The 15,723-nt window shown below is 39.9% G+C and overlaps 2 protein-coding genes across 2 annotated transcripts in view; one reads left to right on the top strand and one right to left on the bottom strand.

Annotated features, from left to right (window-relative positions):
- Positions 1 to 1,975: 1,975 nt before the first annotated feature.
- LOC117531889 (tudor domain-containing protein 6) lies at positions 1,976 to 7,824 on the bottom strand. Its single transcript, XM_034195080.1, has 2 exons — positions 2,253 to 7,824; positions 1,976 to 2,167 (listed from the first exon to the last, which is right to left on the bottom strand). Exons 1-2 carry the CDS (start codon positions 7,822 to 7,824, stop codon positions 2,127 to 2,129), a joined length of 5,613 nt encoding a protein of 1,870 aa, XP_034050971.1. The 3' UTR covers positions 1,976 to 2,126.
- Positions 7,825 to 12,622: 4,798 nt separating this feature from the next.
- The window catches only part of LOC117531890 (structural maintenance of chromosomes protein 6-like), a 56,112-nt gene continuing 53,011 nt past the window's right edge, over positions 12,623 to 15,723 (top strand). Inside the window, exon 1 of the mRNA XM_034195081.1 lies at positions 12,623 to 12,698. The gene's annotated coding sequence lies outside the window, so the exon portion shown is untranslated. The remainder of the gene's footprint in view (positions 12,699 to 15,723) is intronic.

Genomic DNA, 15,723 nt, shown 5'->3' on the forward strand with positions numbered 1-15,723 from the left:
AAATACAGCTGTATTTGAAATAACACTTGGGACAAAAATTAGGCATGGTCATTTTTGGGCTGTTTGCCCCGGATAGAGATTTTGGCACATAGCCCAAGTTGTTTATTGGGGTCGTATTAATCTAGAACAGTTGCATTATCCTCTCCTAAATGATGTGCATACGTCTTAGGTAGGTCCTCTACTAAAATGGATATTGCAGAAAATTATAGGGCATATTGAACTAGGCTGACCCAAGGATCTTTGTTTTTCAAAATTGGACCTACAATTCAACGATTACATGCCATCCCTGGTTCTCAAGACCAGGCACCTAAGTGGCTCTACTCTACTATTTTACTCTTCCTTTTTAGATATACCTTTGTATACTGGCATAGTTCCACTTTAGAATTGGAATATAATATATAAGATATACCTTACTGAATTTTCATGCATAAAAACAACTGCAAGTTTGACGTGTTGGTGACGCCAATACGCTTGAGTGAGAAACATGACACATGGTCCAAAGAATTCAAGCACACTGCTGAGTAACTGTGCAAAGTTATACCTTTTACCATAAGGTTATATGGGTTGCCACGAACAGCACCACAATAGATAGTGGTCAATACACGATGATGATAAAGTCTCCTCATTTCATTCCTGTGTCAGACCGGACTGCTCTCGGCAATAAAAGCAACAGTTCCTCCTCAAAAAACAAAAGGTTAAGGTTATAAAAACTACTGATGCTGTGTATTCCCAACAGCAAGATAGCTATTATGCTGTGAATATAAAACACACCATACACCAACACCCAAAAGTATAATAAATTTTAAGAAGTGAAAATTTCAACATTTTATTAACATCAATACATGATATAATGCCATACAGTATGTACACAGATGACAGTTTCATTTCAGTGGAACTGTCAAATTTAGCAGAAATTCTAACAAGGGATTTGATTAATCAAAATATTAAGGTTGTGGTCTCGCTGAACTTTTCCAACCATTGTCATCTGTAAACACAAGAAAAGCATATTTAAAAAGAGAGATTATATGCACACATGCTGCATCCAGAAAGTATTCACAGCGCTTCACTTTTTCTGTTACAGTCTTATTCAAAAATAGATGAAATTCATTTTCCCCTCAAAATTCTACACACAATACCCCATAATGATAAACACAGAAATCACATGTACATAAGTATTCACACCCTTTGCTCAATACTTTGTTGATGCCCCTTTGATGGCAAAGGGTATGAATACGTATGTACGTGTGATTTTTTTTTTTTTTTGATAAACTTGCAAAAATAAAAAAATAAAAAAAATAAATAAATAAAAACTCATGTTGTCGTTATGGGGTATTGCGAGCAGAATTTCGAGGGGAAAAAATTTATTTACACCATTCTGGAATAAGGCTGTAACATAAAATGTTGAAAAAAAAAATGAAGTGCTGTGAATACTTTCTGGGTACACTGTGTATAAAACACCAACCTCAGCATACTTTAAAGTATGCTGAAAGGGAAATTGCGTAACACACACACCAAACTACATTCCAAAACATACTAAAACTGAAGACAAGCATTATTCTTTTTCTCCCTATGCATTTTTATCAAACTTACTAAACTAATTGGTGCAGCACTCACACACTCCAAGAGACAAGTAGTGGATCCTTAATTGGTTGACCTTGGTTAGGAAGGAATTACATAAACTTATTATTTTTAGGAATACCTGGGAAGATGAATCAAGATCTGTGCACAAGTTTGTGATTAAACAAAAACCCACAATATCAGTTATGACTGTGTACCTAAAAGCCAAGAGAAGATTTTTACAACTATTACAGAGTTGGTCAGGTTTGCCTGGTGCCAAAGTTACAAATTTGTTTTTTGTTTTGTTTTTTACACAGATGCTCTAAAATGAATATATACTAAGTTGACAAGATGATTGAAAAGACTTGTAGTAACATTTAATCATTGCATCAAGTTTCAAATTTGTTTATTAGTTTGAACAGTCCTGCCAGACACTAGACAGATCGGGGGCAAAATATTTCCTTGTCTTAAGTATTATTTCACGGTAAATAATTAGTTTCATGTCATGGGCATGCCTTTCTGACATTTAATATCCAATTTTAAGCCATACCATTTGGTCTGATATGACCTTACTGAGAAGGCAAGTCCTCTTGTCCATTGTCCACTTTCACTGAAATAAATATAGGCAAATTAGCAATACAATTTATTAAAATATATTTATGAACATGATTTTTCATTGGTGACAGTCTACCAACCTGACTCGGGATGTTCTGTCACACCACCGTCTGTGGCAAAAGGTTTCCAGTATTTCTGCATCAGTGTGTTCACAACCATGTTATTGCACTCTATTTTCACTGCATATTGAGGAACTGCAGATTCTGAGTTAGCCTCCATATTCACCACTGTCACTTTTAGTGGTTTATCAACTAGGAGATTGTAGAAGTCATCATAAATCTCATCATCCCAAGAGCCTTTTGACTCATCAAAACCACCCAATGAGCAGAAAAAGGCCTGAGGTGGTTTGTCCATCAGAATCTGAGGCATCAGTCTCACATCCTTTATGTCAACTTCTGATTCATTTCCATAGTCTATAAACACAACGGAGAGCATGCGGTCAGTCCTGTGAATTACTTGAGCTCGGTACCATTGCCCATCAGTGGAAAAGAGAGCAAGGCATTTGCTCCCTGGATCCAGAGTCTCGGGTATGTCCTGCTCCACCTGTCCAATTTCCTGAGCAAGCTTTGTCACTTCATTGAGTTCCTTTGTGTTGGCGTACTGACACCAAAAGTGACATGGTCCAAATATGCAGGAAGCATATACCTCTTCAGTCTTGCTTTGTCCAATGTTTGGATTAATGTACACACAACTACTCACATTCTCTTCAGGAAACTTAAGATGTGTTAAGCTGGATTCAATTGGGACATCTTTGAGGAGGGTTTCTGTTTGAGAACCTTCTATTGGCTCATGCACTGGGGCAAATGGTTTCCAGTATTTCCGCATCTCTACATTTACAATCATACTTTCACATTCAATTTTCACTACATGCTGGGGAATTTTAGTCTCTGAGTGAGCTTCCCTATTGCACAGAGTCACTTTCAGTGGCTTGTCAACCATAAGATTGTGGAAGACATCATAAACTTCATCATCCCAGGAACCTTGAGAATCATCAAATCCAGCCAGAGAGCACAAAAAGGCCTGTGGAGCCTTTTCCAGCAGAGGAAAAGGCAGTGGTTTCACATGTTTGATCTCTACTTCAGACTCATTTCCATAATCTATAAACAACACATTGAGAGTGTTGTGAGTTTTCTGAATTACTTGGGCACGATACCACTGATTGTCACTGGAAAAGAGAGCAAGACATGGACTCCCAGTATCTACAGTCTCAGGCATCAGTACTTCCTGTGATGCCTGTCCTAGAGTCTGAACCAATCTTGACAAAGTGTTGAACTCCTCTGTGTTGGCATACTGACACCAAAAGTAGTGTGGTCCCACAATGCAAGAAACAAATACTTCCTCAGTTTTGTTTTGGGAAATCTTTGGCTCCTTGTACATGCAACTGTTCCCATTTCCATCAGGGAGTTCAAAGCTTGGCACAGTGGGTACATCTTTGAGACTGGTTGGCATTTGAGGTACTTTTGTGACATCCACTAACAATGGTTTCCAGTGTTTCTGCAGCACTGTATTGACAATCATGCCATCACATTCAACATGTACTCCATACTGAGGGAGCGAAAGGTCTGAATTATTTCCCACGTTCAAGACTGTAACCATGAGTGGTTTATCAACCATGAGATTGTAGAATTCATCATAAACATCATCATCCCAGGAACCCTTAGACTCATCAAATCCTTCTAAAGAGCACAAAAATGCCTGAGGAGCCATGTCCAGCAAAAAAGGAGGCATTGATTTCACATTCTTGATGTCAATGTCAGACTCATTTCCATAGTCAACAAACAAAACATGGAGTAGATCATCAGTTTTATGAATTACTTGAGCTCGATACCACTGCTTGTCGACGGCAAAGAGAGCAAGACATGGACTGCCAATATCCACAGTTTCAGGAAGTGTCATGTTGGACAGTCCCTGCCCAGCTCGTTGAGAAAGACTTGCCACTTTGCCAAGATCATCTCCATTTGCACATTGACACCAGAAGTAACTGGGTCCAACAATGCAGGATGTGTACACATCCTCTGTATTGTTCAAAGAAATGCTTGGCATCTTGTATGCGCAAATGCTCACGTTTCCCTCAGGACAAGGAGGAGGGGGAAGCTGCTTCATTTTGGAGTAGATGTTTTGCAAGTACAGCTCAGCAGCCACAATTTGTTTGTCTTGAAGAGTGACATTCCAAACATTTTCCTTTTCTTCAATGAAGTTGCACACAAATGTCTTTTTAGGATTCTCCATTGTGTCTTTTTTGTAAATTGCATTCTCATCCCACGTTTCATGGTTGATGTTTCCTCCTGCCAGAGTGCATGATATGCTGAACTTTGGCACTGCTGCAAACTCTTTGCCAATGTGGTAGATTTTGATGTAGGAGATTACTGCTTCACTGCCAATGTCTATGAATTGAACACGTACAGTACCATCTTCAAGTTTGTGTTTCACAACTGCACGATACCATGAATTTTCATTGAGTGTCTTCACCAAGTCACCAATCTGCAGGTCTCGAAAATCAGCTGGAGGTTGACCAGCTGACTGAGATTTATTTAGCTTTGCCAACAGAGTGCGCATTTCAGCTTCTTCTTTTTGAAGCTGAACAAAAAAACTGCAGGGGCTGTTAAAATGGGAAACAAACACATTAGCTGTCACTCCTTGTTTTATAAGCCTCTGTGGCACATCTGTGATTCTGGCATGCACCGACATTGGTTGTCCACTTCCATTCAGAGTTTTTCTATGCCGACGCTCTGGCACAGACACACGACTTTTATTTACGTCGACTTCAGTGCACATTACAAGACTCTTGCAGACTTTGGATTCCTTTGCAGTGTCGTGTCGTCGTGATATACTGTGCTCATGAACTTTGTATCCACTAGGCACACTAGTCTTTTGTAGACTGGTAGACAGATGCTTGTTCATCTGCTGGCCAAGGCCACTTGTCTGTTTTTGCACCTTTGCAATCTTCTCCCTTACTTTGGCATTTACATTCAGTGATTTGTCAAACAGTTCAACAATTAACTTTCCCTTTTCACCTTTTGCTACCACTAAAACATTAAAACTATGCCCTATAGCATGATCTGAAAACCATTTGTTGACTTCTTGAGGTACATTTTTAGGAATATCAAAGAGTTCCAGTGGAATAGCCTGCACAGGAATAGACTTGGCAAGACTTACTTCAGGGGGAAAGGGGCAAATATCAGATTCTTTCAATAACAAGGTATCACCAAAGTCCACAAAGTGCACTTGAAGCTTTGGAGATATTCCTACAATTTGACCTCTGTACCACTGATCATCAGTGTACCTGGCAAGGCAGGCACTGTTGAGTCCAACAGGGTGATCTGTGCGCTGTGGTTTGCTCATTATTTGAGCAACACTTTCCATCATTTTGTCAAACACATGACAATTTCTGTCCAGCTGGCAGTAGATGTGATCGACACCCTCTGAGGCAGTTACACACACTTTCTCTCTTCCGCCTACCTCAATGTTATATGTGGAGTAATTATACTTGACTGATGGAACAAAAGGATCAATTTGTCGGATAACTTCATTCTCTGTGCATTTCTGATTCGGCAATGTGCAAGCACTTTCATGGGGCACTTTTATATCCACCACATTAAGTGGCAGACTTTGTTCATCAGATGTTACAGCTTTAATAATGCATTTCAAACAATTATTTGAAGAAGCTGCTGAATCAATAAATGTTTGAAACTCAGAAAATGCTGCATCATTCAGATCGATACCAGTAGTGCATTTCAAACTGTATAAAGAACACTGAAAAGCCTGGGCTTTCAGTTGCAAGAAAGCTGGGTCAATGGGGTACAACTCTTCCAATGGTATCTGTTGTGTTTGACCATAATCAATAAACCTCACTGTAGCAGCAAGAGGAAGTCCACTTGTAATAATTCTTGCTCTGTACCACATTCTACTGTCTGGATGACGAGCTACACAGACCGACTCAACAAGCGGTTGAGGATGGGCAGTGGCATAGTGGTTTTGCATGTCTTGCATAAGAAGTCCGAGAGCATCACTGTTGGCAGTTTGACACCAAAACTTCTGTATGTTTTCAATGCAAGATATTTTCACATCTACAACACTTCCAATGCAAAGCTCCCCCTCAGAAAGTGCATTTTGTCCATTAGGGGGGTAATATGACAGATGCCGACGGTTTGGACAAAGAGGGTCTGGATGTTCTTGACAGTTTTTCAAAGCAGTATTTTTGTTCCACGTGGCTACATCATTTACTGCGCCGTTAACCAGCAATTTCTTAGTGCCTTGACAGGCTGGTTGTTCATCTGATCTGGTGTTTTTGTAAATAACTGTACCTTGTCCTTCTTCAGGAAGGATACAAAATGAAGGTACAGTTTCATTCTGAATACATTTTTGCTCAGTCCTAGAAAGCTGGCAAAGTTCTTCCTTCTCTATGAAAGAATCGTTTATGCTGCGTGTACCTGCAGCATTTTCTGCATAAAGAGTGACATAATAGACATTCTGAGGTATATTGTGTCTGCCAAACTTGGCAACCACCGTCTGGTTCAGGAGCAAAGATTTCAAGGACTTAATCTGTTCTACAGTCCACCCCCTACCATCATCTTTTATGCCTTCCAGAGAACAGTGATATGTAAAAACAGGCAATTTCAGGAATTTTTTATGCAGGGGTTTGATGTCTGCTACTGGGACCAATTCAGAATTTCCATGATCGACATTCAAGATTTCTATGGAATCATTATTGATGTCAATGTTTTGCTTTAGTAAAGAGCGATGCCATCTGCCATTTTTGTCTTTAGCTGCACATGGAGCCCCAAAGCTTTGTGGTTGTGCTTCAGTAAAGTCTGGACTCTCTTCATAATGCTGGTGGATCTGATCTGATATCATCTTCAATGCCTTGGAAAAAATTAAGAGTCTGCAAAAAATGTTTTGGGGATCCATTACTTCAGTCACTTCAACAGTTTCAAATGCATCAGTTAAGAGTTCTGGGTATAAGTAGTGTTCATCGAGCTCAAGTTGGCAATTATTCCGATGCTTTTCTTGCATTTCATGGCATAGCCCAGAAGCACCTTCCTTGATGGAATGCAGATATTTCAGCACATGGCTTTCAAACGTGCCCATTGGGATCTTCTTTGCAACGCCAACTTTACACATGTGCTTTGAAACAAAGGGTATGTCAAGAAGAATTGTTCTGTCTGACATTACCACATGTTGGACTAATCCATTAAACTTTTTGCCCAGCAAAGAATTCAAGAACTTTGTGGCTTTTTCAGGTGACTTGTTCTCAAGGCACAAAATATTTGCAAGAATGCACATCTCAATTTCAGGAGAAAGGACAAAACTATCTTCTTGTCCCCATGCCAAATCTTTACTTGTAGCAATATGGGACTGTCCCAGATCAATAAGAAAAACATTGTATTTTTCACTTTGAATAGATACAATCAGAGCTCTGTGCCAGGTGTCACCAATGCAAACAAGGCAGGGGTCTTGGGGTTTTCCCTCCAAACCACTAAATTTACATTTGGGAGTCTGAATTTCCTCTCTCATTTGCTCAAAAATGTGTTGCTTTTCTTCATTCATGTTAACCCATAACTCCACAAGACCACAGACTGGGTTTAGGTTTACCCTCTTGATCAGAACAGGCACTTCTGATCCTGGTGTTGGAAGGCCAGGAATTGAAAACATTGTAAGATCTGTTGTTCCAGTTTACCTGTAAGAGAAATGAGAAAAATGTATACTAAACTCATGTTTTATTTATTTTTGTCTTTAATTTTCGTAAGCGGTCAATGGTAATAAAAATTTAAAGTCGACTTCAGTCAGCATCCATGCACTTTCTACACGGTTGTTTCTCAAATTAATACTGGGATAAGCAATGATGTGCCATTAAGACCAAACACTGTCCTAACTATGTGTCAAGCACCTCAGAAAGTAATTTCAAAACTCACATGGCAATGAAATTACTTGTTCATACCTATACCAAACTTACTCTGAATTAGAGCTTGTATGTGTGTGTGTGTGTGGGGGGGACACAATGCAGATTCATTTATATATCAGTGAGTTGGTCTGTACCTTCACAGAATTTTTATTTATAGTAATATACTAGGGCTGCAGCTATCGATTATTTTAGTAATTGAGTATTCTATTGATTATTCTGGCGATTAATCGAGTAAAAAGCAATGGTACAATGTCGCTGAGCCATCACACAGATTGTCAAATTTAGTGTATCCCTTTCTGTTTTCCTGGGTAATTATTTATTTTTCACATCTTTACAAGTTTGTATCTTTCCCGGTGTGAGGAGCTCAGCCAAAGTCTTGACATTTTGCAGAAATGGCGATGGGATGTGGCTTTCTGTTTTTTTGTGAAATTGAATCATTTTTACTTTTCTTTTTTTTTTTTAAGGTGGTGGACTGGTTCCTTGTGTGATTTTTTTTTTAATCCCTCTTTCGCTGCAATTCAGCAGATGCATTTCAGCTGGAGGTTGAACATGCAAGCCTCAGTCACTTTTTATTATTATTATTATATTTAAGTTTCCGTGTTTGTGAAGTATTGTGTGTTGCCCAAAAAGCGAAAATTAAAAAGCGAAACACTCAGTGCAAGTCTGAGTAAAACACAGAAGAAAGAGTGGATCTTCTTTCAGAGACTGTTTGTCAGTGTGGCTGGGGACGGAGCTGTGACTTGCCTGGTGTGAGGGGAGTGCTGAGAGCTCCTCACACCGGACAGAGAGAGACAGCAGCTGGCCACCGCACGAATAATCACTCCCCACGTACAGCGGACGAAACTGTGAATTTTTTTAAAAACACACTGCTTTGCTTTAAATGCACAGTAAGCTATTTCAGATGATCAGGGTGGACCGTCTTTCACATTGTAGCTTTTGTGCTAAATGGATTAGTGCTTACACGGCTTAAGTGCATGCTCTAGTCTTTTTTGTTTGTTTTTTTTTCTGTGGGCATTACAGCGCCACACACAGGCCTGGCATATGTACCACAATGTTTCAGCCCTATAATATACAATATTCAAATACGCCAGGCCTTTTTAGAACACAAGTGAAAGAATTGTTTAGGTAGGACTGCTTTTAATACCGGCACATTAAACATTTACAGTATACTGTTAGTTTGTGGGCACAATAAATCTGCAATGCTGTTGGACCTTTAGAAGCTGTGTATGTACTTGTGTATATTCAGGGAGTTCTGGTACTGGAGCAGTGTTGCAAAAATGCAACAGGTACAGGTGAGCGTAGATTTATTGAGACAATATTACCTCTAAAGTTACACACAAAAAAGTCATTAACTAGTGATTTTTGGTGTATTGTTTTGGCTAATTTTAGTTGATTTGAAATGTGTTACCTCAGCTCCATCATCACTGGTACAGTCACTTGCCCAGTTGTGGATCATAGCTGGTTCTGGATCACTACTGTAGTATTTGTGCTGCCATTTCTCGTAATCAGCGCGATTAAGCTAATACTTGGTACCAATGGAAAGACTGATGTTTTGTCTACAAACAACCACAAGCATGACCGGATCCAGCCATCTTTGTGACCAGCAGAAGAATTCAAACATCTGGTCTCTGTGGTGTGCACGCGTTTTCTGACCCACTCATTCGTGCAAGTGTGAAAAGGGACGATCTCTAAGAAGTAGCAAAGGTGAGTTAGCCATTCATTGTCATTGGTTCTAGAGTGGGAAAATACTTACTTACTTGGGTAGAAAATGTCTGTGTGTTATGTCTTGCTGTTTAATTGCTTCACGCATTTATCTCTGACGTGAAAATTTGCCGGCTGTGGATCACTGAAGCAGCAGCCTCATGTCAGTACTTGTGAGCCATGTGTACTTTGGGGGTCATCTCAACATCATGAATGGGCATGAATGTGGGGGCTTTTACTTTTTAACTTTGGGAGAAATCTCAACCTCCACACATTTAAAACCCGCCTTTGCTCTCCATCTCTAACAATGTAAGGTCGAAATGATAGCAAGTAGGGGCATCTTGTGCTATCTTGACTCACTTCATTGAGTTAAAAGCATAGGGGGAGATGTCAAAATCCAAGAATGTTTATTACCACAGATTTTATTTTATCTTCATTTATTAAGGAATGCCACCCAATTTGAGTAAACACTTCATTTTTTGCTCGTATAAACGTATAACAGTGCCTTTCGAAACGAAGTAAATTCTCATTTAATAAGTATAATTTATATCATTTTGTGTTCAAAACACATTCTCGGGTACAGTGTGTATCATTCTGCATTAGAAGGGCTCCAACCAGATGCCAGGAATGCCCCAAAAGTGACACATAGTGTCGTGATCCAGAACCGGGCAAAGTGATCCATTTTCGGCAGATATTTGCACCACACATAATGTGACTTCACACTTTAAGTACAACCCCTGGCAATAATTATGGAATCACCGGCCTCGGAGGATGTTCATTCAGTTGTTTAATTTTGTAGAAAAAAAGCAGATCACAGACATGACACAAAACTAAAGTAATTTCAAATGGCAACTTTCTGGCTTTAAGAAACACTATAAGAAATCAGGAAAAATAATTGTGGCAATCAGTAACGGTTACTTTTTTAGACCAAGCAGAGGGAAAAAAATATGGACTCACTCAATTCTGAGGAATAAATTATGGAATCACCCTGTAAATTTTCATCCCCAAAACTAACACCTGCATCAAATCAGATCTGCTCATTAGTCTGCATCTAAAAATGAGTGATCACACCTTGGAGAGCTGTTGCACCAAGTGGACTGACATGAATCATGGCTCCAACACGAGAGATGTCAATTGAAACAAAGGAGAGGATTATCAAACTCTTAAAAGAGGGTAAATCATCACGCAGTGTTGCAAAAGATGTTGGTTGTTCACAGTCAGCTGTGTCTAAACTCTGGACCAAATACAAACAACATGGGAAGGTTGTTAAAGGCAAACATACTGGTAGACCAAGGAAGACATCAAAGCGTGAAGACAGAAAACTTAAAGCAATATGTCTCAAAAATCAAAAATGCACAACAAAACAAATGAGGAACAAATGGGAGGAAACTGGAGTCTACATCTGTGACCGAACTCTAAGAAACCGCCTAAAGGAAATGGGATTTACATACAGAAAAGCTAAACGAAAGCCATCATTAACACCTAAACAGAAAAAAAAAACAAGGTTACAATGGGCTAAGGAAAAGCAATCGTAGACTGTGGATGAAAGTCATATTCAGTGATGAATCTCGAATCTGCATTGGGCAAGGTGATGATGCTGGAACTTTTGTTTGGTGCCGTTCCAATGAGATTTATAAAGATGACTGCCTGAAGAGAACATGTAATTTCCACAGTCATTGATGATATGGGGCTGCATGTCAGGTAAAGGCACTGGGGAGATGGCTGTCATTACATCATCAATAAATGCACAAGTTTACGTTGATATTTTGGACACTTTTCTTATCCCATCACTTGAAAGGATGTTTGGGGATGATGAAATCATTTTTCAAGATGATAATGCATCTTGCCATAGAGCAAAAACTGTGAAAACATTCCTTGCAAAAAGACACATAGGGTCAATGCCATGGCCTGCAAATAGTCCGGATCTTAATCCAATTGAAAATCTTTGGTGGAAGTTGAAGAAAATGGTCCATGACAAGGCTCCAACCTGCAAAGCTGATCTGGCAACAGCAATCAGAGAAAGTTGGAGCCAGATTGATGAAGAGTACTGTTTGTCACTCATTAAGTCCATGCAAAGCTGTTATAAAAGCCAGAGGTGGTGCAACAAAATACTAGTGATGTGTTGGAGCGTTCTTTTGTTTTTCATGATTCCATAATTTTTTCCTCAGAATTGAGTGAGTCCATATTTTTTTCCCTCTGCTTGGTCTAAAAAAGTAACCGTTACTGACTGCCACAATTTTTTTCCTGATTTCTTATAGTGTTTCTTAAAGCCAGAAAGTTGCCATTTGAAATGACTTTAGTTTTGTGTCATGTCTGTGATCTGCTTTTTTTCTACAAAATTAAACAACTGAATGAACATCCTCCGAGGCCAGTGATTCCATAATTTTTGCCAGGGGTTGTAGATAACATCCAAATACCCATTGCAATACAACAATACGCAATAAAGGACATTCAGTTGCATTATGGCTCCGTATAGCGGGACTTTAAAAAAGGTGATCCAGAACTGGGCAACTGGCTGTACTACATTAAAAAAAAAAAAAACAATTTCACCATCACTGTTCCTTTGCGAAAACAAATCTGAAAGGCGCACATGAGAGCCTGTTGTGCATTGTAGAAACAAAGCAATTCACCCACAGAAGTTCATCATTGAGAAGCAAAACAGAGACAGTCGCGTTCATTTGTCGCTGTGTTTTCTCACCGTGTTTGACGTCGTGGACAGACAGACGCAGACATCTTCAGCAGCAGCTGTTTTTGAAAGCACGCGCACACCCAGCGCACCAATCACATCTTTTCTGCTGCCGTTTGGAGCGAAACCCGCGCGAGCTTCGGACCAGGAAGTGTCAAAACGTGTCGGCTCAAAGGACGTTTGGAGGCATCGTTAACGGTGCGGTGGAGGGTGAAGTTTATCCGCTTTATTCTCAAAGTAAGTATTTTATTTTTGTCTGAATACATGCTTTAACGTGTTAGTGAAGATGTAATGGACAGGGGCGTAGGCAGAAATCATAAAACGGGTGGGCCCAGAAAAAATCAGACGGGCCCAACTGTTGGGGTTGTAGGTAAGGTGTATAGGTATTATAATACACCGTTTGAAAAACTATGCCTCGTTTGGACATCGCAAGCAATGTTATCAGTTAGCCTACAGCACTGGCAAAGTGAGCACACAGACGCGACATGTCAGACACAAGTACTCTTCATGGATAATGTTTCTGTGTAGGCTCTCAGTTGTCCAGGTGGTTTCCATAGTAGAGAAGCTTGAATCTTCGACTGGACTGGGTTGCTTGACGTGAGGACATTTCGCTTCAAATCACAGAGGCTTCCTCAGCTAAAATTCTTGCTCTGGTAGTCTGACTTCTGTCTTGACTCTTGTAGAGAAGAATAAACCAGAAGGCAACAAAAGCTCCAGACCCCTCCTACCGAGAGGCCAACTGCTATAGGCTAGTAACTAAACAATAGCTCTAATTAGCACCTATTGTGCACTCTCCTAATGATGGGATGGAAGCCTCCCCTGATGGCTCCCTTGACAACTCGCCTGATGACGTGAATGACTCATTACCATGAACAAAAGACTGACACTGCTTTGACCTGAGTACCCCATTGTAAACGTGACAAAGCGTGTCTGAGACCTGCCCCCCCGGTTAAGGCTGGGTTTCAACTGTTTTACAAAGAATGCTTCCTTGACACCTCTCTCAAACCATTTCTTCTCTCTGGCTAAGATTTTAACTTCCTTGTCCTCAAACGTGTGGTTAGTGTCTTTCAGGTGGAGATGAACTGCAGACTGAGGTCCACTGGCGACCTCTCTGCGGTGCTGGTATAGCCTCTTGTTTAAAGGTTGCTTAGTCTCACCTATGTAGTGTTCATTACAGTTTTCCTGACATCTGATATAATACACTACATTGCTCTGTTTTGTAACTAGGGATCCTGTCCTTAGGGTGAACTAATTTCTGTCTCAAGGTGTTAACCGGTTTAAAGTAAACTGGGATTTTGTGCTGTCTGAAGATCCTCTGTAGTTTTTCCCCTACTCCTGCTAAATAAGGGAGAGACACTCCTCTTCTTCTTGTCTCCGTCTCCTGTCTATCTGGTCTCTTTGTTTTCTGGGACTTCTGCACTTTGTCCAGGGACCATCGTGGGTACCCACATACTGTGAGGGCTTTCCGTACAAGTTGTTGTTCTTTAGCCCTTCCCTCTGCAGTTGTGGGCAGCTGTACGTTACCATTATCTTCATGGATAATGCAAGCTGCAGTGCAGCGCCACACACACACACATTCAGTGCAAGTCTGGTAGCCTACTTGGCTCGGCCTAAACCCAAAACATCAATAGGTATTTAAATAAGGCATTGTTTCAAAAATAAATTCCAAGTTTAATGATGAACACATCTCAGCCAACTGCGCAGATGCTGTGTGCACAGTTACACAGACGCAAAGTGTCAGACACAAGCACCCCATGGACAATGCAAGCAGCAACGCAACGCTTAGTCATGTAAAGTCCTTTAAAATTAAAATTAAAAACCATCAGAACGGACACCAACATGATTCGTGGCAGTTGCAATATAATATTAACAATTAGGCCTATTTAGAAGAAAAAAGTAATTAATGGTCTCACACTTACATTTGATGAATCCTTTTAATGCATGCTACAGCAGGAGACGACAGGGTTTTTTGTTGAACTCTCTTATCACGTCATCATAGTCCAACGATTCGGTCAGTTCTCTTTCAAGGGAAAGCACAGAGAGTGCATTCAGTCTGTGAGTCAACATGGATGTTCTGGTGGACGTTTTTATCCATTTAACAGTAGAAAACAGCTGTTCGACAGTGCATGTTGTTATTAGCATTGTGATGAGGGCCTGCAGAAGACTATTTATTTTTTGGAGGAATAATAATTTTGCTTGCATAGACTGATTTTGGAGATCAAGCAATAATTGCAGATGGGCTTTCTGAGGTCCCAGATAGGTTTTCTGATTTCCTTTTCTAACTTTCAGAATTTAGTAAATTAGCATACGGTCCATTGATACTTATGTGTAGACCTAGAGGCAACTATTTTTGGTTTCAAATCTGGGCAAATGCAGTCTCAGAAAATTCCGAATGTGACAAACAAGAAACAGGTGTTGTAAACAAGTCAATGATGCTAAAAATACAAATTTGCAGAAACAAAGATACTATTCTAACATGGTTTTGCACATAAGACTGACATAGCATGTTTCAAGTACACACATATATGTCAGAAGGTGGGGGGGACATACCACATTCTGTCCCCCCTGGTTGAAAAGGTGGGAGGGACATGTCCCCCCATCCCGCACCAAATTGTGCCCATGCTGTTAGCAAAACACATGCTTTCAGAACAGAAGGCTCCCAGACAGTTCAGTAACACCCCTGCCATTCTCCACGCAATGTCGTGTTGCGTCTGGCGTAAAATTTGTCCCAAATCGACATGCAAGTCCATATCACATCTGCTGCAGCAATTCGAATATAAAAGAGAGAAGCCCTTTGTAAAGTAGTAACTAATACAAAAAGCCTAAAACCATTATTGATTCCTGATCTAAAGAAAAAATGCTTGAAAATCCATGGAGAATTTCTCGTATGGAGACACTCAAAGTTTCAGTGTTTTGATTTCTTTTAATTTATTTTTATATATTTATTTATTTATTTGCCATTTCTGAAATCTTATCACCTTGGCACTGCATGCTTCTGATGTTGGAATGAGGCTCTAAACCTAATGTCTGAGCTGTAAAGCAGTTTTGTTATAGTTAGGGTTGGGATTGTGATGGTTTCATTTTTGTGAAATGCATAAAAAATTTGGAAATTTAAACAATACTTCAACTTCCAAAACCATGGCTTTGCACACTTACAGGAGTCTAATGCAGTAGCAGAATTCCAGTATGGTCTGGGTCCAACTTTAGAATATTTCCAATTGGTGAACTGTTCAGAATATCAGAACTGAGTCACTGAGTTCCT

This window comes from Thalassophryne amazonica, chromosome 19, assembly GCF_902500255.1.
Source record: "Thalassophryne amazonica chromosome 19, fThaAma1.1, whole genome shotgun sequence".
NCBI classification, from domain to species: Eukaryota; Metazoa; Chordata; class Actinopteri; order Batrachoidiformes; family Batrachoididae; genus Thalassophryne; species Thalassophryne amazonica.